The sequence below is a fragment of the Paralichthys olivaceus genome, chromosome 14, assembly GCF_024713975.1.
Source record: "Paralichthys olivaceus isolate ysfri-2021 chromosome 14, ASM2471397v2, whole genome shotgun sequence".
In the NCBI taxonomy this organism is placed as follows: Eukaryota; Metazoa; Chordata; class Actinopteri; order Pleuronectiformes; family Paralichthyidae; genus Paralichthys; species Paralichthys olivaceus.
The window spans coordinates 24,139,011-24,163,656 of NC_091106.1; the positions used below are offsets into that span (position 1 = coordinate 24,139,011).

At 45.5% G+C, this 24,646-nt stretch overlaps 3 protein-coding genes across 8 annotated transcripts; all 3 read left to right on the top strand.

Moving 5' to 3' along the window:
- The first annotated feature begins 421 nt into the window (after nt 1–421).
- LOC138413641 (SLAM family member 9-like) lies at nt 422–3,585 on the top strand. Its single transcript, XM_069538829.1, has 2 exons — nt 422–511; nt 808–3,585. The coding sequence occupies exon 2, from the start codon at nt 961–963 to the stop codon at nt 1,792–1,794; it is 834 nt and encodes a 277-aa protein (XP_069394930.1). The 5' UTR covers nt 422–511; nt 808–960; the 3' UTR covers nt 1,795–3,585.
- Nucleotides 3,517–10,566, top strand: slc22a15 (solute carrier family 22 member 15). Of its 4 annotated transcripts, none has more exons than XM_069538828.1 (13): nt 3,517–3,746; nt 5,041–5,190; nt 5,310–5,442; nt 5,909–6,073; nt 6,202–6,331; nt 6,661–6,721; nt 7,004–7,170; nt 7,431–7,571; nt 7,710–7,795; nt 7,906–8,014; nt 8,143–8,215; nt 8,942–9,100; nt 9,745–10,566. In XM_069538828.1, the coding sequence occupies exons 1-13, from the start codon at nt 3,720–3,722 to the stop codon at nt 9,787–9,789; spliced, it is 1,446 nt and encodes a 481-aa protein (XP_069394929.1). In that variant the 5' UTR covers nt 3,517–3,719; the 3' UTR covers nt 9,790–10,566. The 4 variants fall into 4 exon arrangements, with proteins under 4 accessions (XP_069394929.1, XP_069394925.1, XP_069394928.1 ...); XM_069538824.1 differs by having other exon boundaries at nt 3,585–3,799; XM_069538827.1 differs by having other exon boundaries at nt 3,638–3,899.
- Nucleotides 10,567–10,588: 22 nt separating this feature from the next.
- Nucleotides 10,589–22,157, top strand: LOC109645773 (TBC1 domain family member 12-like). Of its 3 annotated transcripts, none has more exons than XM_069538821.1 (13): nt 10,589–12,703; nt 15,684–15,819; nt 17,097–17,251; nt 17,382–17,464; nt 17,572–17,689; nt 17,786–17,892; nt 18,088–18,171; nt 18,253–18,347; nt 18,452–18,523; nt 18,762–18,890; nt 18,970–19,079; nt 19,158–19,416; nt 19,555–22,157. In XM_069538821.1, the coding sequence occupies exons 1-13, from the start codon at nt 11,361–11,363 to the stop codon at nt 19,624–19,626; spliced, it is 2,763 nt and encodes a 920-aa protein (XP_069394922.1). In that variant the 5' UTR covers nt 10,589–11,360; the 3' UTR covers nt 19,627–22,157. The 3 variants fall into 3 exon arrangements, with proteins under 3 accessions (XP_069394922.1, XP_069394923.1, XP_069394924.1); XM_069538822.1 differs by having other exon boundaries at nt 18,088–18,162; XM_069538823.1 differs by having other exon boundaries at nt 18,088–18,147.
- The last annotated feature ends 2,489 nt before the right edge of the window (nt 22,158–24,646 follow it).

Below are 24,646 nucleotides of genomic sequence, written 5' to 3' on the forward strand. Positions count from 1 at the left end.
CAAGGTCGGTGCCGTGTTGGAATACAGAGTTTTAATTGAATGTGGATTGTGAAGTGTTCTAGTGTGCAGGAGATAGAGAATGTAATGTTTACAACATGGACGCTCTGGACACCTTTCTCATATTTACACAGTAACAAAGAACAGGATCAGATGTGACACATACATGATGTTGTGTGAGAGATGAACTAACAGTCTGAAGTGAAGTTCACATTAAAAGCTTCAGTTTAGGGTTGAATGTTAAATTATGTTAATTGGTTTATAAGTGATGACAAAGTTTTTTCGACTTGAGATGTGTTCATGTGAATCTCTACCACTGGGGTTGATGTCGTGTGTGAAAGCTTTGTGTGTAGTTCTCAGTTTATCTTGTTTCTGTGGAAACATGTTCCTCAGTCTTCAGATAAATAACTTCCCTCTTATTCATAGGACTTTATTATCACCACACCCAGGACTGTCGGTCTGTCTGAAAACTGCCTGATCATATTCATTTTACATAGACCTGGTTTATAAACAGGTTGGATTTCATTATTCATTGTTGGATTATGTTTGATGATGATGTCGTTTTTGAATGCTCCGTGTAGTTCTTTTAAATTTGAACTATTTACCGTCACTTTTTTCAAATAACGAAGGAGCTCTTGTGTCCATCTTTATTTACAGTCTTTTACAGTTTACGGTGGATTCCTTTTCTAGATCGCACAGAAACGTGGTCAAAGGACGTGTTTGAACTCTGGACCCTGAATGAACGTGCTGTGACGTAGTTTTTATTTTATTCTATATATGTTTTATTTATTGTACGTATATTTTAATCAGGCACTGACTCGAGCAGCGGGACATCGGGCTTTGGGTCCTGACAGAAAGGCGGAAGCTCCCTCTCGACAGGACGAGGCCTCGACCCGCGGACCGTCTCGAGCAGTGTCCCGCTCACAGCCCGTGTTCGAGCCGCTTCAGTTCGGACCCGCAGACATGGACGGACACCGGAGCTCCAGGCCCGTCATGGTGCTGCTGCTCGCCGCCATCACGAACTCCGCGCTCGGCCAAAGTCAACGGTCGTACTTCGCCATCGGTGAACCCCTGGTCCTGACGCCACCGGAGAGGTCCACACCCATCACCGGCATCGTGTGGACCCACAACACGGACCTGGTGGCGGAGTGGCTGGGTGGTGAACCTGTTTACTATGGCGGGTTTAAAGGACGGACCACCCTGGACATGAGCACCGGGATACTGAACATCACCAAAACCGAAAGAAGTGACGAGGGATTATTAAAGGTGGAGATCAACAACAAGCTCCTGGGTGTAGAGTACAATGCTACCGCGATCCAGAAGGTGCGCACGCCCTCGTTCGTGTTGAGGACTCTGGTGTGCAGCCCCGGCTCTACCGACTGTGCCTTCAGCTGTCAGGGAGACTCCACCGGGGCTGGGCCCGTCACCTACAGCTGGAGGAAGCACCAGGGGCCGTGGGAGCCGGAGCAGGAGAGCCCGGACATCATCATCAAGAACGAGAAGATGAGCGGTGTCACATTGATCTGGTGCAGGATGAAGAACCCTGTCAGCCAAGAGGAGAGCAACTCTGTGGGAAACCCATTTTACGTGGAGGAAGTACCAAATCCCCCTTCACCCGGTCTGATTGCATTTCTCTGCATCTTGTTCCTTGTGGTCCTGCCTGGAGCTGGAGTTGGAGTTTGGAAGCGAGAAGACATCAAGAAAAAGTTCTGTGGAAATTCAGAGACTAGTCAAGAAGGACCCCCAGGTGTTGGTCAGCCACTGAAGGGCAAGTCGACCTCAGCGGAGTCAAACTAGAGAGACCACATACCCGTCAGTCTGTCTGACTATGTTACACAAAGTGGATGAAAACAATTCAGGATTTTCCCCAAAATGAATTGACTGTTTCCTTTAGTCGTGCCCCAGCCTCTGTTCTCTGCTTATTTCTGCTCAGGAGCAAACGCAGACCAAACCACGTCCTCCGCGATGGAGCTAATGAAGCTGAAGGGACCAGAGAGGCTCCAGCATCACATCTGCTCTCTGGTCCCAGAACAACTGGACGGTTCGTCCCTGACTCCTGCTGTTGGGGACTTTTCAGTTTGTTATGTCAAACCACAGCAGAAGCTTTGAAATATATAATCTGAGCATATTGTCTTTTTTTTAAAGCAACCACCTGTGTACAGGCTGTAGAACAGATGGGTAAGAAAAATAATTCAGACTCAATTCATAGTTTGACAGTGGTGGAAGAAACGACACCATTTTTTAAACAAAAGTCCAAGTAGTAAAAACCACAGTTTAGAAATTTTATTTTACTATTAAAGGTAAAGTCAGGGAATCAAAATTAACTTAAGCTGCTTTCAGACCTGCACTGAAGCTCTGATGTGCTCCTCACATGTTCCTGACATGTCCCCCACATGTTCCTGACATGTTCCCCACATGTTCCTGTTGTTGTGAACGAGTCGACGATCTGCTGCTTCACAGGACAAACAGAAGACTCCAGAAAACATCCGGTAAACTGTGTGTGGACATTTTCCAGAGTTCCTGTCAGAAATCTGCTTTAAAGTTACAAATGTAAAAGTACTTTTGACTTGATTTGAAATGTCGATGTGTGAAGTAAAGTAAATTTAAATGACGTCACATGCTTCACCTTAACCGGGGAATTTATATTTTAGTAGACATGTTTCCATGGACACCAATATTCTGACATTAACCAGAAGAAGACAATCTGAATAAGGCGCTGCCATGTAAACGGCAGGTTCTGATGAATTTAACCTGAGTGACATCATACTCAGAATAATCAATACTAAAGCTTTTATTTAAGACATATGGAGTTTTCTGACCATTGTCTCTTTATGTTTACGTGTTTACATGCTCTTGACAACACGTGTCCTGGATTAGGATGAGATTAAAGATTAAGTTAAAACTGTTAGAATCAGACAGAAAACACTCAGAAGAGTAAACGACAGTTTGGAACATACAGCTTTATGTAATGTTCACATATGACATCATCAGGGTGTCACATGTCACCAGGAACATGACTGGAATATTCTATTAGCAGCTTGTGTAAAGATTGTGAATGAGGCCAATAGTGAAAGTACTGGCGTCCATGTAGACACAGATTAATACAATCACTTCCTAATTGATTTGATGGAGTAATAATTAGAATAGAAGGAAGGAGTACTTCAAAGTTGTACTCTTGAGTAGATGTACTTCACTACCTTGCACTGCTGCACAACTATGACTGACCCATGTGCACTGGGGTGAAAATAGTTCCTGGCTCATCACATGTGATCTTATTTATGATTTGAAGTTCATAATTGTATCCATTGATTGAATGTATTTTATAAATGCATGTACAGAGTCAATGTGAAACATTCACACCTTGTGTGTGATTAAATTCAGTCTTAGAACAACCAAGTCCTGTATTAGAGCGTTCATTATCTTTGACTGCTTGTGTTTAAACTTGACCCTCTGCTCTCAAATCTACTTCCTCTCTTTTTCCAAACCGCCATTTTGTCTGTGTAATTTATAGTTTCTCGTGTTTTAATTGTCGCGCGCTGTTGACTAATGTGCCTTGAAATTAAATCTGGCTTGTTTTAATAGTACAAAGTGTAGATTTGTGTTTATTTCAATCCCACTCGTGGGTTCAGGAGGGGAAACCAAACCGGAAATGCACGGAGATAACTCTCCCACGTTCCGTCGGTGATGAGCCGGAGCTCCCGGTACCGGAGGCCCGGGGATGGATGTGGACGCAGCCTTCCTGGTGGTCGGTGAGTTCGGACCGTACCAGAAACGGGCGGTGGCGGTTCTGGTCATGACTCAGGTCAGTAAAGCTCGAGCTGTTGGTTTATGAGAGAGACGAAGAAGAAGAGGAGTCCATGTTGGAGGCGGCGGAGCGACGTGGCTGTAAGGTTTCTCTGCAGGTTCATACTTCACTGTTTCACCGGAGCCATTCAAATATATATTCAATTTATATTTATTTATTGAACTTCTGACACTTGTGTGGAGTTAACAGCGCCACAAGTGCGTCCTTCCAGGGTTGATAACACCAGACTACATCCAAAAAACTAATAAGAATAGTGTCACATTTCTTGTCCACTAGCTTTCAAATAACGCAACCCGAAGTTCTTATACAATAGAAATGTATATGAGCTGCTAGTCAATTCGGCTGATCACAGAAACTTGTAAACATGATTAAATCCTAATTAAAATCTTCTTGTAACACAGTCTCTTGCTCAAACAACACATCGCTCCCGACACCGGCTTTGACAAGCATCTGCGGAACATCTCAACAACGAGGACATTTATAAACAGGACAGAACCCACGTGTGTCAAACACATGCCGAATTCATCCGGACAGCACATTGATTCATATATGTCGTGAACGTGTCGCCCTTTGCTGTGTGTTGTCTCCAGTATGGTGTTAAATGTCAGTGTCCACATCTGTAACTGAAGTTCGTCATGGTGCTCTGTGAGGTTAAGCTAACCCTGCTAGCTGGTTAAACGTCACTAAACTAGTTAAATAAAGTTCCAACAAACAAACATCTTCCGGATTCTTTGATATTGTTACTTCCTGCCTGTTTCCACGTGGATCTGGACCCAGTGATCCGCTCCTCACTCCTCTGTTTGAACTCATTAACATGTTTTTAACATGACTTTTTAAACCTGTTGATCCAAACTGATTCAGACTCAGAGAAACCAGCCGGAGCCTGTTTTAACGAGCTGCTCAAACAACCTTCATTCAGTCCTAAATTGATCTAAATCCTAATTCAGAGCTTTAGATTTTATTGATAATAATACTTTTGATTTGCAAATCGCTCTTCAAGAAACTCTGAGACACTTTATGTAGAATTTAAAAGAAAACACAGCAAAGATAAAAACATTCAACAAGGTCGGTGCCGTGTTGGAATACAGAGTTTTAATTGAATGTGGATTGTGAAGTGTTCTAGTGTGCAGGAGATAGAGAATGTAATGTTTACAACATGGACGCTCTGGACACCTTTCTAACATGTGTCCATCTTTATTCCCAGTCTGTGTGTCACAGTTGTGGTTTGTGTGTTTCAGGTGTACATGGCGTGTCAGTCCATGCTGATTGTTCTGGTCGGCTCTACACCAGAGTACCGCATCGAGCAGCAGGACGACGCCCCGGCCGGACGCCAGGAGCTGCAACACCATGTCACCTTTACAGAGGACATCGACTCCATAGTGACGGAGGTGAAGGAGTGAACATGTTCGGCCTCTGGATTCATCATATGTGCTCGTTTTTAAATCCCTGCCCCTGAAATGCACAGAGACAAAAGTGGTTTGTGTGTCTGTCCCCTGTCGCTCCTCAGTGGTTTCTCGTCAAGCAGCAGGCCTATAAGGTCAGTCTCGCTGGATCGCTGTTCTTCGTCGGGCTGCTGGTGGGAAACATCGTCTTCGGGCCACTTTCCGACAAGATCGGGAGGAGACCAGTCTACTTGACAGGTGAGGAACCACAGAGCATCGAAAGCCGGGGGGCTGTTTGTCCAGGGAACCGTGGAAACGATCTGCACATCTGGAAACTTCTCAAAAAGCATTGGATTCAGGTTTCTTAAAAAAACTGAGCTTTAGACAGTTTATAAAAGTTAGTCTTGAATATTTTTTTCTTGTTAGTTATGATCGTATGATCTGAACTAGAACTGTTTCATCCAGCACTCTCAGGCCGCCGTTAATTAAATCGTCAAGAATCACTGATGCACAAAACAAGGAAACACTGATAAAAATGTGATTTAGTAATAAATCTTTCCCGGGCACATCGTCCTCACTGGATTTGCTTTTGGTTTTATTGTAATTAAACTTTGTGTGACTTTAAAAAGTGTTTAATTTATTAAATCTGCAGAAATACTGTTGAGTGATATTTAGAAGAGTTGGGATTTATTTAAATAAATATTTCTCTCTCTCTCCCTCCCAGGTCTTTTCTTCGAGGTGGTCTTTGGTTACATGACGGCCTTAGCCCCCAACTACGAGGTCTTCGCCGTGTCCCGTCTGCTGGTGGGACTGATGAACGGCGGAACCGGCCTGGTCTGCTTCGTCCTCACTCAGGAGTACGTGGGCAAGTCCTACTGGGCCATGACAGGCAAGACGACGCCACGGAACCATTATGCAGATTTCTACGCTGTCTCGGTTTGAACCTGCTGCTAAGGAGCTGCGGAGTCCAGTGAAAGCAGCTTAAATGACCCTGGTCTTACATCTTTCTATCCTCAGGGACATTGACCAGTATGACCTTTGCGATCGGTATTGCTCTGTTCGGAGCGCTGGGATATTTCATCCGGCCGTGGAGGAGTCTCGCCTCGGCAGCCAACTTGCTCGGCGTCCTGTTCTTTCTTCTGTCTGTGTGAGTGTGAACCTCAGAGACAAGTCTCTACCTGCATCCACATCAAACCAAAACAAATGCATAAGAGTGGGGGTTGTTGGAACACGCAGAACAAGGTATATTTCTCGGGGGTTTCTTTCCACATCTTTGAGTATATTTCTACAAATAACACATCATGACTGAGTTTGATCATTTACAACACATCTCCACTTCCTCCTGTTACAACTAAGATTAAGCTCAAATACAAATCTTGTGTTCTTGACGGAGGAACTTTAATCACAGTTCATGGATGTTTCTGAGATTATCTACAGTATGTGGAAACATCTAATTTGATCGCTTGTCATCTCCAGAACTCTTCCAGAGTCTCCTCGTTGGCTGTATTCTCAGGGTCAGACGGAGCGAGCTGAAGAGGTGGATGTTTGAATTGTTGTTGAGTAGTTCTAGTGTCAGTGTTTTTAGTTTTTTATCTCCAACTGACTGAACTGAGGAGTCTAACAAATAAACTTTTTGTTTGAGATTTGATCTCAGTGGAAAAATAAAAACCATAGTTTAATACACAATGTACACATTTAAAAAAGGAATTATGAAGCAGTAATCTCATGAATGTTCTAAAGTAAAAACACAATCATTCGGTGTAAGTAACATAAATACCATTAGAAATAAATGTAAGGTCTAACTGTGTTCTGATCGGAGGTCCTGCGCTACATGGCGCTGAGAAATGGCAACGCCGCCAAACACCTGATGCTGCAGCGAGTTGGCCCTGGCAAAGCTGGTAACCGTGGCAACAGGGGCGCGGGTGTCCTGCAGCTGGTCGTCCATCCGGTCCTCCGCCTGAGGACCATGGTGCTCATGTATGTCTGGTGAGTGTACCACTTGTCGATGGTTCAAATCCTACTCCTACCAGATTCAGAACTTTGTACTTGTACTGAAGGTAAATTAAAACTAAAAAGGCCCACGGTGTCAGCCCCGCCCCCGCAGGAGGTGACTGTTTCTACTGACAACAGAAGGTGAAGAGAAGTGTGTGTGTGTGTGTGTGTGTGTGTGTGTGTGTGTGTGTGTGTGTGTGTGTGTGTGTGTGTGTGTGTGTGTGTGTGTGTGTGTGTGTGTGTGTGTGTTGCAGGTATGCGTGCAGTCTGGTGTACTATGGTCTGACTCTTGGAGCCAGTGAAACCTCTGGCAACCGTTATGTAAACGTGGCCATGTACGGTCTGGTGGAGCTGCCCGCATACCCGCTCTGTATGTACTTCATCAACAAACACTGGTGAGACACACACACACACACATTGATCAACAGATCCGTCTTAGTTCTGTCTGTTGAGTTGTTTGAATTAAAGCTGTTATCAACAGTGTGAGGAGTGTCTGTTCATCCCTGAGTGCTGTGCTGTGGCTTGTTGTGCAGGGCCGGGAGGAGGAAGAGCATGGCCAGCTTCCTGTGTCTGGCCGGCATCGCCTGCCTCTGCACCACGTTCATCCCTGAAAACACAGGTGAGACAGATGCAGCCGTCGTGAGGCAACAGTTAGACAACAGTTATTCTGAGCTGGAGACGGAGCGGCAGACACAACGGTCAAATAAATATACCAACTCCTGTCTGTAGGGACGTTGCTGAGCGTCACGTCGTTTGCACTTCTGGGGAAACTGATGGTCAGCGCTGCGTTCAACATCGCCTACATCTACACGTCAGAGCTCTACCCAACAGTTATCAGGTGAACTGCATGTTGAACTCTCAGACTGTGTGTAGTGACTCTGTGACTGTTAACAGAGCGAGGACTTCAATGAAGTTTGAGTCTAAAAGAGTTTTCACTGTTTGGTTTTTTTATTGTGTGTGTTTCAGGAACGCTGGTTTGGGGGTGTGTTCAATGTCCTGCAGAGTCGGAGGAATTCTGGCACCATTTGTTCCCTCCATGGTGTGTGTGTGCGCGCGTGCGTGTGTGTGTCAATCGCCCCCTGGTGACTGGGTGTAGTATAGATCGGGGCGGAACGCCTCACTCTGACATTTGCTTTCACACATGAACCTCCCCTGGAGACAATACAAGGAGCTGGAGCTCAGTGTGTTTTTGAAAACAGCTCATGTTAGTAGATGGGACATGAAGCAAACAAAAATATTAAAGCAGACGAAGAAGGTTTCAGTCAGTTTGTTTACGTGAAGACGCATCGAATGCAGCAGGACATTGTTTAATGATCTGCACCAAACTCCTCATATATATATCTATATATATATATCTATATATATATATATAGATATATATCTATAGACATACACAGGATTGAAATGTACTTTCTCTCTGATCTCTGGTGTAAACATACAAGTAGACAGAACTTACGGTACAAGTACACAACATCAGTTGTTCTCCAAACAAAGTACTCAGTACAACGTAGTAGCAGTCAAAAGACACACAGTGGATGAGCAGCAGAACTTTGTGACTGAGATCAGGTTTAAAACAATGACTTCACATATTTTCATTGTTTCCTTAAAATTAAAGCAGCAATTCCTTTATATTTTTATTTTAGTTCATGTGATGTGGATGTATTATGATGTTTTAGTGAATTTACTAACACTGTGTGTGTGTGTGTGTGTGTGTGTGTGTGTGTGTGTGTGTGTGTGTGTGTGTGTGTGTGTGTGTGTGTTGCAGCGGGCCCTCCACACTTCCATGCCCTTCACCGTGTTCTGTCTGAGCGGCCTCTCTGCCGGCTGCCTCGGCCTCCTGCTCCCTGAGACCCTCAACGGACCCATAGCTGAAACTCTGGAGGCGCTCAGCAGCCCGACCCGCGGCCGAGTGCTGGAGAACAAGGTGACGCAACACGGCGCTGATAGATACGCACATCTGTAACACAGCTGTGAACTGAGGAAGCTGCATAGATGAGGACTGTCACCAGTGCAGGGGTCTAGAGAGTTGAGACCTTTCATGAGTCATGACTGACAGCTGAGATTAACACATGATGGCTCGGGTAGGTGTATCGGCTTGTATGACATCATCAGCACAAGATGGACGCACCAGTGTATGGGATATTTTGGCCGAGTGGGAGAAGAGAGAGATCCTCCACCATCTTTTTATCCAGTCTCTGGTTCAAATAAAAACCGTTTACAATCTGTGATCCACACCATCATGTAAAAATAGATAAGTTTGATCCATGCAGTCGTATCACAATCCATAAACACCAAACTGTCCTCTATCAAAAGCACTGGTTCATTCACATCCACACCGATTAGAATCAAGAGGCAGATAGATGATGGCTGATAAATCAAATATTAACATCAGTGTGTGTGAGAAGTGGTGCCGGTCCACAGGTTGAACTCAAATAAAGAACTTCATTTTACTGTGGCTGCTCATCTTGTTCACTAAAGAAAGTGAAAATGGCAGAAAGGAGAAGCTCTTCATGTTCGACAGCTGAATTTCTCTGTAGTCATCGTTTCTTGTCGTCTCTTTGACTCCAGGCTCTTTTGTACGAGGACAACAAATGGAAATCAAACCACAAATGAAGCCTTCGGCCTTGTCTTCATCTCCGCTGCAGCTAAGAGCAGCGAGACAAGACTGTCCACGCCCCGTTCCTTAAGGACTGACTGCCTCAACAAGTGTGAAGTTTTCCTTCAGTGAACCCGAGGGACATTTCAAACAGGCTGGTGCCTGTTTCCTCCTGTTTCTAAGTCTACAGGACAGTAGAAACTCTGCCTTGAGTCGATATCCCTGAATGACGTAGTGGTGGCGGTGCCTTTATTTGGTGGCAGACGATGCGACAGGATGGATATGTGCCGTTTGTTAAGCTTCAGCGGAAGCTGCTTAAAAAGGAGTGAGTGAACAAAACACATCACACATTCTGAGTTTAATCACATTCCTCGAAAAAGACTTAATTTTCATTTCCTGTGTGTCTGAGTGCGTGGTGGCGGGGGGGTCATCAGGATTTAATGTTGGGAAGACGCAGCTTTACAGCATCAGGTCAACAGAACAGGCTGAGGTCAGAGTATCAATGTTTTCAAGTCAAAGTTTTGTGAGAAACTAGATCCGACGTGTCCAGGATGTTTCCGCCTCTCGCCCAATGTCCACTGGGATTGGCCACTGCCAAAAAGAGTGATGGACTGCCCCCTCCCCCCCCCAGTCACTGCAAACTGATATCATTTAAGATTTAATGTCTCTGCCTCCTGTGCCTTTTCTTGTGTCACCTTTATTATCGATGAATCTACACTTTGGATGTCAATGGTTAAAAAAGAAAAATATGATTCCATGTTTATATTCATGTAATTAAAGAAATGAAAAACCAAGTGTTGCCCGAAATGTTTTATGTGCAGTCATTTTGTATGTTATATACAATCATAGATAATACCTTCTTTACCTCTGTCATCATCTTCAAGACTTAAACAGTTCAATACCACAGTCGCTGGCAATGAGATTCTTGGGTCACAGGATCTAACCGTGCTCAACAATATTTAGATAGATAACCACACAAGCAACAAACAGAAATTAAAATACATAATATAAAATATGGCTGAAGTAATACAATACACACCTTATATATAAATTATAAACTAAAATGAAATGTTACTGAGAAGAATCAGTGAGAATGTTAAGTGATACTGATGAGTGGTAGAGCAAATATATCTGATCAAGGGTTTTTATTGATCATGTGTTCAGTTGATAATTATTGATGAAGTTTAGAATAAATTAAATTAAATTAAATCAAGAATAACATCTTTTCTTTATTATGAAGAAACTGCTGCAGTTACAGAAAGTGACCAGCAGGCGGCAGAGCGAACCACTCGGCGAATCACAACACAGCGAGGCGCTGACGTCATTGTTGGGGTATTTTCAAGATGGCGGCGGACTGAGGCTGCGGCTCCGCGGCTGAGGATTAAATCTGCGGCTCGTCACACACCGGGGATGAGCGCGCTTCTCCCGGTGCTCTCCGGGCAACGCTGCGGCGCCTCCGGTTAAAATGCTCGCCCCTTCCGCCCGGAACAACAGAACCTGCTGCTGCGGAGCTCGGCCCACCGGGCACGGGCACTCGTCGCGGGATCTTACGCCCGAGGCCGAGGCTCTGTTGACGGACTGAGCGGACATGGAGGAGGCCGGAGGAGGCTCGCTCCGCTTCGACCTCAACGAGGAGGCAGGAGGGGTGAGAGCGGGGCTCGGGGCTCTGAAGGACCGCAGCATCGCACTGCTAGCCGGTGTCAGTGGGGGTCAGGGAGCCGGGAAGGGCCATTTTTATGTGACCGGTAACGGAAGGAATGTAAACACGGACGCGTCGGTACATCCGCCCCCGGTACAGAGGGAGGGGGTGTCGGTGGAGAGGGGCCTCGCGGACCGGCTGACCGACAGGTGCGTGGTGTCCGGGGATGTCGGGGACCACCGCGGCCTGAACGGATTCACTGAGTCACTGTGTCAGGAGGAGCCGGCCATGGTGGCCCTGGAGGGGGGAGGAGCAGCGGGCAGCCGCGGCCTCGCAGGGGCCGCTTCCTGTCCGGCGGGGCTCGGGACTCGGCTTTCAGCGGAGACGGGACCGCAGATGCTGCAGCCATCTGCCGGGGGGAGCACGGGGGAAGTCCCGGATGTTACCGTGGGAGGAGAGGAGCCGACGGGCGGTGTCGCGGTTACAGGGAGTGTGAGGACTTCCCCCCCCCTCGAGCGGCTGCCATGCCCGGGGAAGCAGCAGCGGAATTGCGCCTGCACCGCGGCGGCTCTCCAGTGTCCAGCTGTGGACATGTCCAACGGGGTGGAGGACAGTGAGGACCCCGGGGTGGACCCCGCTTACAACCCGACAGGAGTGTTGTCCAGACCCGGTGTGTGCGACGCGGACTGCGGGGAAGTGAAGTTATCCAACGGTGGTTTACACCTCGTGAAGAGCTCCGGAGCGACGGGTGACTCTTCGGACACCGACCTCCGTGCGGCCCCGGGGGCAGCGCGAGAGCCCGGGTCTCCCCTGCGGAGCCGGGGCGACTGCAGCGGGGGAGAGGTCCCTCAGTGCCCCGGGGAGGATGCTCCTGCTGCGGCCGAGCTCCCTCCCTCCCCCGAGGTCTCCCCCACCCCAGATTCAAGTGCCGAGCCCCCCTCCCCCTGCCCGCCGCCCCCCAGCAAACTGAACGGCGACTGCCTGCTCTCAGAGTCCGAGGAGGACGAGGCGAGCTTCGGGGACCTCGGTTTACCCGTCAGGCCGCAGAGCCTGAGGACTGACCCCGGCCTCCCGGTGTCCCTGAGCTGCGACGCCACCCCGCTGTCCCCGGACGACGATGGGGGCTTTTATTTTGGAGACGACGGGTTCATGGAGGAGTGTCGGGGCGCGTTGGAGGCGGCGGGTCGGAGACAGAGCGCCCCGGACAAACTCCCGGACCTGACCGATCACACGGACTGTTCGGACGGCAAACTGATGCCAAAGAGGTTCGGCATCGCTGACTTCTTCACCAGGTAAAATACAGAGACCGGACATGGTCCACATCCACAAATACACAAAGAACACAAACACAGGTGATTCTTTTCACTGCACCACACAGCTGCTTTCACACGTGCCGGAACTCCGGAGAATCTCCCATCATTCTCAGGAGGGGAGGGATGTTTGAGTCAGAGCCTCCGGAGCTCATCCGAACGTTTTCCAGCTGATAACCCAGTGAAAAGTTAGGACACTGTCTGGAGGAGCTGATGTGGGAAAGCAGCAGGAGATTACTGGGAGGGTACACACACACACACACACACACACACACACACACACACACACACACACACACACACACACTCAGAGCTTCACCCAGTCAACATAAGACACTTTGTGTCTCGTTCTCATGAGACGTGGACGTCCTCAGTTTAATTCTTGACGGACACTTACACACTGACCCACATTCACACAGCAGGTGACGTCTCTAACGATCCCCTAACGAAGCACCGTTAGCAGTGGACCAATCACAGCAGAGTGGACCAGCTGACCAATCAGAGCAGAAATCGAGTGTTTGAGACAGAGGCTGAAAAGAGGAGCTGCAGCGATGGACAGTCTGAGGACAGAGATGTGTTTTACATTAATGGCACTAAGGACGTGATCTTGGCCACTCGTCCTCTCATAGGATCTCACAGCTCCAGCGTGGAGCCCGTGTGACAGCTCACATGTTAATCACGCCCTAGTTGAGTGTGTGAGCAGTCAGTGATGGTCCGGACGAGATGAGCCTCCACTCTGTGCAGCCTCTGTCCTCAGGGCGTCGCTCACATTCACCGCTCCCTCTGCTTTCTCTGCCTGAGGCCGACCATCGTCACGTTGTTGAGCCTCCGCTCAGCCCGGCAGGTTCTCTGTCCCTGAGGAGATGTTTCAGCAGCTCTCAGACGCACGAGTCAACATTCTCTCGGTTTAACCACAGATTTACACTTTGATTATTAAACAGTTTTTAAATTAAACCTAAATATTAAACAACTCCATGACAGAAAACCCTCGTCTTCGTCTTCTACGTGTACGGCTCCTCTTCTTCATCCTGAGAGATTTGTGTTCTTCCAGTGTCACGTCCGTCACGTGTTAGAAACCTCAGAGACACGCCCACTCGCTCACTGAGAAGGTTCCAGATGTTTTCTCTCATGGACTCACTCTGATATTTTACAGATGTTTTACTAGAGGCTGCAGGAGAAGATCCAGAACATGTCCAGAGACACTGACTCAGACGTTTGTCCTCACAGACAGAACCTCTGGATGCTCTCTGGAGAACATCTGTGGTTCCTTCTGAAAACATCTTAGATGAGCTCAGGGTCGTCGAGGAGAGCAGAGCGGTGACGGCGGCCTGGAGACGGAGCGTCTGTTTATTTAGACGAGGTTCAATGATTAGACACAAACATGATGTCAGACTGAATATCAACAGGATTTTGTTTGTAACTCACTCTGACTTTGAGGCTCATGACTTTGTCCTGCTGCAGGTTGTACAGCTGAAGGAAAGAAAATGTCGTCACAGGCTTCAGTATCTGGGAGAATGTCCCTGACTAAATTCCTGAGGAGGTAAACTGCTTAAGTAAAGTGAAAACATGGAAATATTTAAGACTTCAGTGCAGAGAGCAGTTCACAGCCTGAGGGGCAGATCTCTGTGTGTCTGTAGAGAAAATCCTGTCTGACTGGCAGGTGGAGGAAAATCTGTGTTTGCTAAATCTCCGTCAGTGTGAGCCTGGTTTTGGACTCGGGCCTCGACAGCTGGCCGAAGCGTCCCGGCGTCTCAGAGGAAATCCAGACAGACGGAGCAGCGCTGGAAAATGTCCACGCTGGCTGTTTGCTGCACAGCGTGGCTGAGGGCAGGACGGGGAGGATCGTAGAAGCAGGAATGTTTCTTTATTTATATGATCGCTGCCTGAAGACAGTTGCCTCTGACAGACGCCTGCTTGTGTTGTGTTAACATCTTTGACCTTTTCATGGTTCAGAGAACCAACCCAACTTATTTCTAATCAGCTGAAGACAAACAGTTTGAAAGTAAACAATAAGAATAATGAGTTTTGTTTTTGAAAACAAAACAAAGGTCAGCGGCTGGTTTCATCGGTCGAGGGAAGAAACGCTGCATGTCCACCACCTACAGGATGAAATTCACTTTGAGTGTTTACAGTCGTCATCCTCGCTGTGATGTGAGAACTGAACCCTTCACATCAGCTTCATGTTTATCTTCTGTCTCACTCGTGCAGCGAGTGAAACTACAAACCAGAAATAAAAAGAGGAAGTAGTTTTCGGTTTCGTCGCTGTGGTCTGGTCTCACCACAGCTGCTCTCTCACTCTGCTTTATTCTACTTTACTGTGGAAACTGTGGTTAAAAAAAGAAAGAAAGAGGTGAAATAAAAATCTGAACCCTCTGAGGTTTCAGCTCCACAGCTTCATCTTCTGCAAACAGATAAATACAACGATGAAGAGACGACAGGTCAGAGAAATAAAACACGAGCTTCCCTTTGTGTCGCTTTCATCAAACTGTTCCAGGGATGAGAAGAAGGTGTGTGTGTGTGTGTGTGCGTGCGTGTGTGTGTTTGTGTCGTTCTTCACACTTCCTTTTCCTACTTCCTCCTGCTCCTCTCCCTCCTTCCCTCTTTCTCCTCCTCCTCCTCAGACTGTCGGCCTGGCAGCTTCTTTTTTTCCCTCCGTCATCATCGTCTTCAGAATCTGCTGCAGTTGCAGGATTGTGGTCAGAATGATGATGAGGATGAATTTGCCTCATGACGTATCCAAGCGTTTGTTTGAGGAACTGAAATATTTTATCTGCAGCATCTGACATCAGCGACTTTACCCTGAGAGGAAAACAGCTGTTATCACGAAGCTCTGCGTTTGTTTATCGTGAACCATGGAAACAGTTTTACAGCTTTGTTTTTTTGTCCAGAGAATCACAGAAACATTTTCACACACTTCCGTTTGAGCTCCTCGTCAGAGTCTTTCTTCTCATTTCCCTTTCAGGAGCCTATTTTCTAGGAAATCCAAAGAGCCAAAGGCACCGACCCATAATGCAACAGGATGGCGACTGTTCGGCAAGACAGGAGCCAGAGAGGCTGACCCAACTAAAGACCCGAACCCCTCAGTGTCCAATCAGCAGGTTGGTTCTTTAAACACACGCCTCCACCTCATCTTGTTGATTCTCAGCTCCGCCCCTTGAACCTGTGTTGATGAATGACTTGTTTTAAGAAACTTTATGAAATAGAAATAAATCTAAATATTTCCTCACACACACACACAGACACACACACACACACACACACGTGTTCTGGCTGAATTTAAACTACATTCGATTCTCACGTCAATGAAACGTGTCCGGCAGCAGCTGTGTCACCGTCGTCTCACTTAAGTGCCCTCGAGCAAGATGCCAAATCTCTGCTGTTGTTGTGACCTCTGACCTTTCGGAGGACAGTAAAAACATCTGACAGCCGCCAGCCTCCACGCTCACTCCGCTCACATCTGCCAGATTCTGATGATTCATCGGGGAAAGGAGGGAACCAGATGTGGTTTGTCTTCAGCTGGTTGACACATCAGATACACAACAGAGGAGCAGGAGGAGGAGGAGGAGGAGGAGGAATAATATCTGATCATGGAGAACAGGTTTATTAATCAATAATCAATATGTGTCCGCTCTATTTTAATGTCAGCCGGACCTGTTGATAATTATAAACCTGATTTGATTGGCTGGTGCCTTGAAGTGAAGGAGCAGAACCTCCCATGATGTTTCACAGCGTTGGCGTTAACGAGGAACAGGAAGTCGTCACAGTCCGAAGCTCTTTGTTCTCTGGCTGCTGTGATGACGCTCTTTTATTTACAGGATGAGACGTCAGTGCTCGAGTTATTTAAAGTTCGCTTGTTCCATTAAGAGTTTTAAAAAGCAGCAGTTCAATGATGTTGATGAAATCTCCATGGATACAGTGAAACTTTATTATTATATGAAGCAGCTGTGGATCAGTCACATGATGTCACACGTGACGTCACACGTGACGCTCACTCCAACGTGTCAGAGCCCCAGTCTGAAGGAACTCTGTCTCCCTCTGCTGGTGACGCTCAGAACTCTGGTTATAAAGGACTTGTTGTCTTGTTGACCCACAGCTGTTCTGTCCCAGAGAACACACACACACACACACACACACACACACACACACACACACACACACACATAGATTGAGATCTGTTCAGACTCATTGATTCTTTCTGCAAATTATCATCTGACTGTCGTGTGTGTTCAGATTTATTTCATCCAGATGTTTGATCTTTTCCTGAGTTCTCGGCTTTTATCACAAATTCAATTCTTGATTTTCAGTAAAACAATGTGTCGTCGCTGCTCTGTAAGAAGCTCTGAGAGACTAAAAGACTTGTATCTGTGAACTGTAGTGTCCACAGGAGGAGGAGGAAGAGGAGCAAGAGGAGGAGATGAAGGACTCAGGTGTGTCCCCCGGTCCAGAGCGCCCCCCAGCTGCAGGGAGGAGGAAGAACCTGGAGTTTGAGCCTCTCTCCACCACGGCTCTCATCCTGGAGGATCGACCAGCGTGAGTCTGACGACGATTCAATCTTTGTCTCTCAGCGGTTCAGTCTGAGGACACGTGACTGATGATGGTTTCATTTTATTATTTTGAGTTTAAACGTTTAAACATTGGACTCTCTCTCTCTCTCCTTCAGGAACCTTCCGGCCAAATCTGAGGAGGAAACTCAGCGACACAAACTGGAATATGAAGAGATGGTGGCAGGAGCCAAGAGGAGAGGTACACACACACACACACACACACACACACACACACAATGGTTTAAAACTAAAACTGGTCCTCACAAAGACAGATGTTCAGTGTGAGTGTGTGTGTCCTCCGCTCAGAGTTGAAAGAAGCTCAGAGGAAGAAGCGTCAGATGAAGGAGAGACACCGACAGGAGGACAGCATCTCCAACGCCATGGTCATCTGGAACAACGAGATCCTTCCTCACTGGGACACCATGTACGTCCGCTGTGTGTGTGTGTAGTATTCTGTGTGTGTGGATGCACTGCTCCTTTATTTAGTTCACTGTGTGTGTGTGTGTGTGTGTGTGTGTAGGAAGGGGACGAGGCGGGTGAGGGAGCTGTGGTGGCAGGGACTTCCTCCCAGCGTCAGAGGTCGAGTGTGGAGTCTCGCCATCTGCAACGAGCTGAACATCACGGCCGGTGAGAACTGACACACTTTTTAAATTCACTCTCACTTGATGAATCTGCTGGAAGAAGCCTGTTGGAAATGAAACTTGGTTTGAAAAAGATTTACGATCCTGGTCTGATCCTGGTTTGATCCTGGTTTGATCCTGGTCTGATCCTGGTCTGATCCTGGTCTGATCCTGGTCTGACGTGTCTTTCTGTCTCGTGCAGAGCTGTACGAGATCTTTCTGTCCAGAGCCAAAGAGAAGTGGAGGAGCTACAGCGAGACCAGTTCAGTGAACGACAGTGAGAGTGGTATGAAGCAGGTGTGACACCAGACTCTGTCCAACAGTCAGAACTGGACACTAAACGTGTGTGTGTGTGTGTGTGTCTCAGATGGAGGAGCGTCTCTGGCCGACAGAGAGTCCAGTCTGGACCTCATCAAACTGGACATTTCCAGAACGTTCCCCTCCCTCTTCATCTTCCAGAAGGTAACGTCATGTCATCGTTTCGTTTCTGGAGCTGATTCCAGTAACTGAGACGTCACCCAATGAAGCGTTGAGGACACTGATCTCATGACTTCCTGTCTCCTCAGGGCGGACCCTACCACGACCTCCTCCACAGTGTCCTCGGAGCTTACACCTGTTACAGACCCGACATCGGCTACGTGAGTTTGATTGACACTCGGGCTGGGAGGGGCCCCGGAGAACAGCTGATAACAATCGTCCACATGAACGACAGATTTATAAAAACTTTAAATTCTATGATTGTCTTCGTGCAGGAGACTGAGTCAACACAACGAGGCACAGACTTCCTGCCCAGAGCTTCTTACTCCTACATGTTTGGTTGAAAACTAGAATGTTTACATGACCCAGATGAACACGTATGTTTCTGGGTGCTTCCAGGTTCAGGGGATGTCGTTCATCGCTGCAGTTCTGATCCTCAACCTGGAGGAGGCGGAAGCCTTCATCACCTTCGCCAACCTGCTCAATAAACCCTGTCAGATGGCGTTCTTCAGGGTCGACCACGAGCTGGTACGTCCTTACTCACGTTACTTGGTTAACGCGTCTGTTTCCTCCGTCGTCTGATCGTTGTCCGTTTCTTCTCCGTCAGATGTTGAAGTACTTTGCAGCGTTCGAGGTTTTCTTTGAGGAGAATCTTCCTCGTCTCTTCAGCCACTTCCAGGCGAACAGCCTGACCCCTGACCTCTATCTCATCGACTGGTGAGTCTGATGTCGTCCAACGAACAGCTGATGATGACATTCTGGTTCCAGATTAATCTAAAGTGTCCGTCTGCACAGGATCTTCACGCTGTACAGTAAGTCCCTCCCCCTGGACGTGGCGTGTCGAGTGTGGGACGTCTTCTGTCGGGACGGGGAGGAGAGCTTGTTTCGGACGGGGCTGGGTATCCTGCGTCTGTACGAGGAGGTCCTGCTGCAGATGGACTTCATCCACATCGCTCAGTTCCTCACTCGCCTCCCAGAAGACCTGCAGTCGCACACGCTCTTCAGCGCCATGGCCAACACGCACATGATCAGCAGAAACCGCCGCTGGGCTCAGGTCAGTTTCTGCAGAAGAGCGTCAGCATCAGAAATGAGAGGAGGGAGTTTTTATTCTTCACTTTTCTTTTCTAGAAAAAAGTTGAGAATTTGTTTGTGATTCACTCACTTCACGTTTTCATTTCCTGTTTTCTTTCAGGTGTTTTCTGCTTTGACGAAGGACGGAATCAAAGAGGTGGATAAGAACACCAGCCCGGCGCTGAGGAGTTAACGCTCACAGACCTCGATGCTGCTGTGGAGGAGGATGAAGCTGGCGTCAGTCGGCCGCGAGCTTCAGAGCCAGACGTCGGCTCGTCCTGTCGCCGCTGAAGCTGGAAGCTCAACTCTTCACTCCGAAGCTTGAAGCAAAAACACGAGGCGGGAGCGAAGGTGGAGGTCGGAGGAGCCGTCAGCTTGAGCGTCCAGGTGGGTGAAGGAAGAGCGGCCCCCAGGAGTCGCAGGGCCCCGAGCGGTCGGTTCGAATCTCCACAGCCGTCGTCAGTATTTCACGTAGAGGTTTAGTTTGATGAAGCAGCAGATTCTCAAAGGTGGAGAAATCAAACAGACTTTCAGCCGCTGGCCGGGTGCAAACACTTGATCCTGGCCTGTGATTGGTTGAGCCAGTATTTCACCGGTTGATCCTCAGACTCCAGCTCTGATGTCGGTGCTAATCCTTTTCTGAGGCTTCGACTCGTCTGTGGTTTAATTATTAACTTCTGTCCTCGTGGATTTTTATTTCACACTGTTGTTTCATTTGCTGCTTTTATTTTTAGCTCTAACCAGAAAATTCACGAGGCTCCAACTTTAAAGCGTAACTTTTTAAATCTCTTGACAAATAGAAAATAACATGGGAAGAATCTTAAAGACATTTTGTACATCGTAGATTTTCCAAATCACAATCGAAGAACACGTCAAGTCAACGATCGTCATCGAGTAAACAACAAAATATAATCACATCCTTTTTTTACAGGAAACGAACGAACACGTTTTTCCTCTTTGAACTAAACCTTCAGAAATCTTCTCCTGTAAAAAGCCGATGAATCGAATATGAAAATAGTTTCAGTTATTTGTTGTTGGAGCCAAAACATTGAGTCATTAACTGAAAATGAAACATTACAAACTGTTTGTGTGGCATCGAGACGCACACATGTTAATATTATCACCACGGCAACAACGAGCAACACTAGAAATCCTGAAATTCATGAATGAATCTAGATTATAATCTCAGACACAGGACGCCCCCTGCAGGCCTGTCTGTGTTTAACACTCCTGATTTAAACACTATTAAATGTAGTTCATCCCTACCACTACACACACACACACACACACACACACACGCACACACACACACACACACGAGCTTCAATCTTAATAACATTTTTCTTCTTTATGATTTTCACCAGAATTTTCTCTAATTTCAAAAAGTCCATCCTGAAGTCGAACAGAAACACTGAGGTCGTAAAGATTAAAACACGTCACTGCTGTCATCATCATCATTTTAATAATTCAACAACGAAAATATTTTTTTCCTCAGACACCCCCCCCCCCCCCCCCCCCCCGTTTTCTGCTCTCTCACTCCACCAATAAGACTTGTTGTTGTTGTTGTTGTTGTACATCAGCCAATCAGAAGCCAGCTCTTTACAGTTTTATCGTGACGGGATGTGAAACCATGACAACGTGGTTCAGATTCTTTTCTCTGACATCACACTAAGACTCAGCAGCACACGTGTGTGTCGATGAAACACGCTACGATAGAAAGACTGGAGACGAAGTTTGAATATTAATGAAAAGTTATAACTTCTGTGACAGATCATCAGATAAAGATGAAAAATGTGGAAGTCGTCACAGGAAACAAACGATGGTCGAGATGTTTCAGGTCTAACGTTCCTCTGCTCACAGACACTCCTCCGTCAGCGATCACACAAACCGACAATTAACACGTGGAATCATTCTTCTGTCCTCATCAACGTCATCACAGTGGAAAACTTCGTTTCAGTTTCAACTTTCAGCTCTGAAGTGTTTGAATCTTTATCTCCAACAAGTTCGAGTGTTTCAGTGATTAACTGTCGGATGTGTTTTCACCTGAGAGATGATCAAAATGTTCTCAGTGAAAACCAGCAGATGAAAACGATCATCAGGCTTCATGTCACAACCGTTCATTTCAAAACTGATCTGTTTGTCTGGATGTTTGACGTCGGGCAGATTTCTGAAAATAATTCATATTTAATTGATGAAATATAAATGAACACAGTCCCAGATGATCCTCGCTCATTCTAACATGACGTGAAACGACGACTCTGAAATAACTCCGATGTGTTGAAGGTAAAAGACGCTGATTATTTTTGTGTTTGTGCTCAAACTCTTTTGAAAAATCAAATATGTGCAATATGGTTTAGATTGAGATGAATAATCCAGAAACCTGAGCAGCTCACGTCAACGTTCCCTCGTCTCGCTTCACTCCAGATGTTTGATGAAACACTCAAAGAGCCGCAGAGCGAGACCAGATTAATAATGTGAGATTATTTTTCCTCCCACGTGTTCCGAACATTCATTTTATTTAAGTTTTATCATTTGTATTTTATACTTTCATGTAAATTCATTTAGCTCTGTTCATTTTATGTGTGTTATGGTTTTTCTTGTCAAGTTTCAATGTACATTTTTTCATAATGCCTTACAGGTGATGTAAATAAACTGTAAAAATGTTCTTTCTTTTCATATAATGGCCACTAGTTAAATGTGTAAATAAATATCTCAGCAAATGGAGCGTTTTCTGTTTTTTCTTTTAATTTAATCTGAAGAGGAAACTCGACTCACATCTGAAGTCAAAGACAAAAACGTCTTCGAGGTTCTTCAGTTGATTTTCTTCACAGTTAAAGATGAACTGGATTAAATCTCACGTCACTGGTGACGACACAGAATCTTTAGGAAACGACTTCAAGTCAAAAGTTTGATTCTTATTGAAAAGTTTCGCACAAGATTAATGAAACTTTTTGTTTTGTTTTTTCTTCATTGTTTTTTGTGAAATCAACATTAAAGTGATTTAAGAGATTAAAATAAAAGAGTCAACAAAAGTGGAAGAAGAGATGTGAAAAATATAATGATTATTTTAAGGATCGCACTCTGAGACATGTTCGTCACAGACGTCACAGCAACAAGACACATTTTATTATCAAAAATAAAAATATTGATCACAGAGAATAAGTTGATTGGATCATTGTTGTTGATGTTTTGACATGTGAGGTAAACACACGTGATTTAATCTAAGTGACAATGATTCCTGATGTGAAGATTAAATTTAAAATACTTCAGTACCTCAAAAGTGTACTTGAGTAAATGTACTTACCACGACTGACCAGCAGGAGAAAATCTGATTCAGTGGCATGTCTCATTTACATTTTAGAACACTAGGTGGCGTGTTATGATCAGTTTTTATCATGGACACTTTTCACTGATCATTTATTTAAAGTTTATTTAATTTATTATGAAAAAAGTGAAAATATGTTTAAACCATAAATATGAGAAATTCCTTTGATTCAAAGCCCTGCGTTGTCATGGAGATTAATAATTACATTTCACATATTTCACTATTTTTACTTTATCAACAACAGAGCCTGAGTCTCTCTCGCAAAGCATCATGGGAACTGTAGTCAAACGATTATTGACAGAAAACACAAGTTTTTTGTTTTTATTTTCCAGAAACAATTATTTAAAGAAAACAGATTCTCATCGAGGATCAGAGGAAACATTTGATTCTTCTTCAGCTGTTAAACAACAACAACAACAACATGTTACAACAACAACACGTCACAACAACAACACGTCACAACAACAACAACGTGTCTGTCACTCGATGATGCTTCTTTCTGGTCAGTGTCACTTTTACGTCTCAGCTCAGATTAGATCCGTTTCCAGAAGGAACCTGAAGCTGAAGATCTCGTCTGTGAAGCTTCAGCAGCAGATGAACCTCAGTCGGGGAGCTCCGGTATTTCCGAGGCCCGCGGTGGAGGAGAGGCGAGGCCGCGAGGGGCCTCCGCCCGCCTCTGAGCGAGGGGAAGAATCCGTGGAGGTATTTGGAGCCAGTCTGGGGGCTTTCCTGTGGAGGGGGGGCTGCAGGGGAAGGAGGTTGGTGCCCCAGGGGCCTCTGGGATACCACAGCGGGAGGCGGGGAGGCCGAGGTCAGAGCAGGAGGTGGAGGAGAATGAACGAGTGTTTAAAGAGGAGGGAAAAAAACACCGGCGGCACCAGAGTGAAAATATAATTTAAATGATTTAAAGTTAAATCAATTAAATCTCGATCAGCTGCTGACGGACGATGTCACACAGGAAGTAAACATTGAGAAATGATTTACATTGTTTGTAAACTATCAAGGAATCAAAGGATTAAAAACACAACAGGTTTTTCAAATGAATAATTTAAATTCAGTGATTTAATAACTTCATTTATCTATGGAGGCCAAATGTTGACAAAACATTATCAATGGAATCTTATCGACTTTCTTGTTTCTCTTTTCTTTATTTTTTAAAACCTTAAATCTTTAGGAATTTTTTTTTTTACAATTTTACATTTTATCAGATTTCCTCCTTTTGTTTCAGTTTTTAATATTTTAGTGCTGAATGACGCATCATATTTATTACAGAATACAAAATGGATGATGTCAGTAAATAATGAATCTTAAATACACTGTGTGTGTGTGTGTGTGTGTGTGTGTGTGTGTGTGTGTGTGTGTGTAATGCTATTTAATGTTGTAGAGCAAGTTTCTACTTTTATTTTGAGATTTATTAAAATTTATAAGATAGAAAAAGTTTTAAACTGTAAATAATCTAAAGAAGAAAGGTGCAGTCATCAGGCTTAAAGTAAAGATGATCAGTTCATCCATTAAAATGAAATAAAATAAAGACAAATGGCAAATTTAAGCTTCTAAAATTTCCAAAGATAAAAAAAATCCAAATTTTCTGAAGGTCTTTTATTTTCTAGTTTGTTAGTAAATGAAGCAAAAAACTGAAAAACCTTCTGATTATTTTCTTGAGTCATGTTTGTCAGCATGAGGATTCATTTCCAGTAAATCTGCAGGAACATTCTTGTTTTATTTTGTATTCATGGATCTTTGTCTCAGCTCCACTGAGTCACTTCTTCATTTTTCTAATCATTAATCCTGGATGTCATTTATTTTTCTTCCTATTTATACTTTGCACCTTAAGGATTGCTTTTTAATTTTGCTGAACTCTGTGAAATGACAATAAAAGAATTCTATT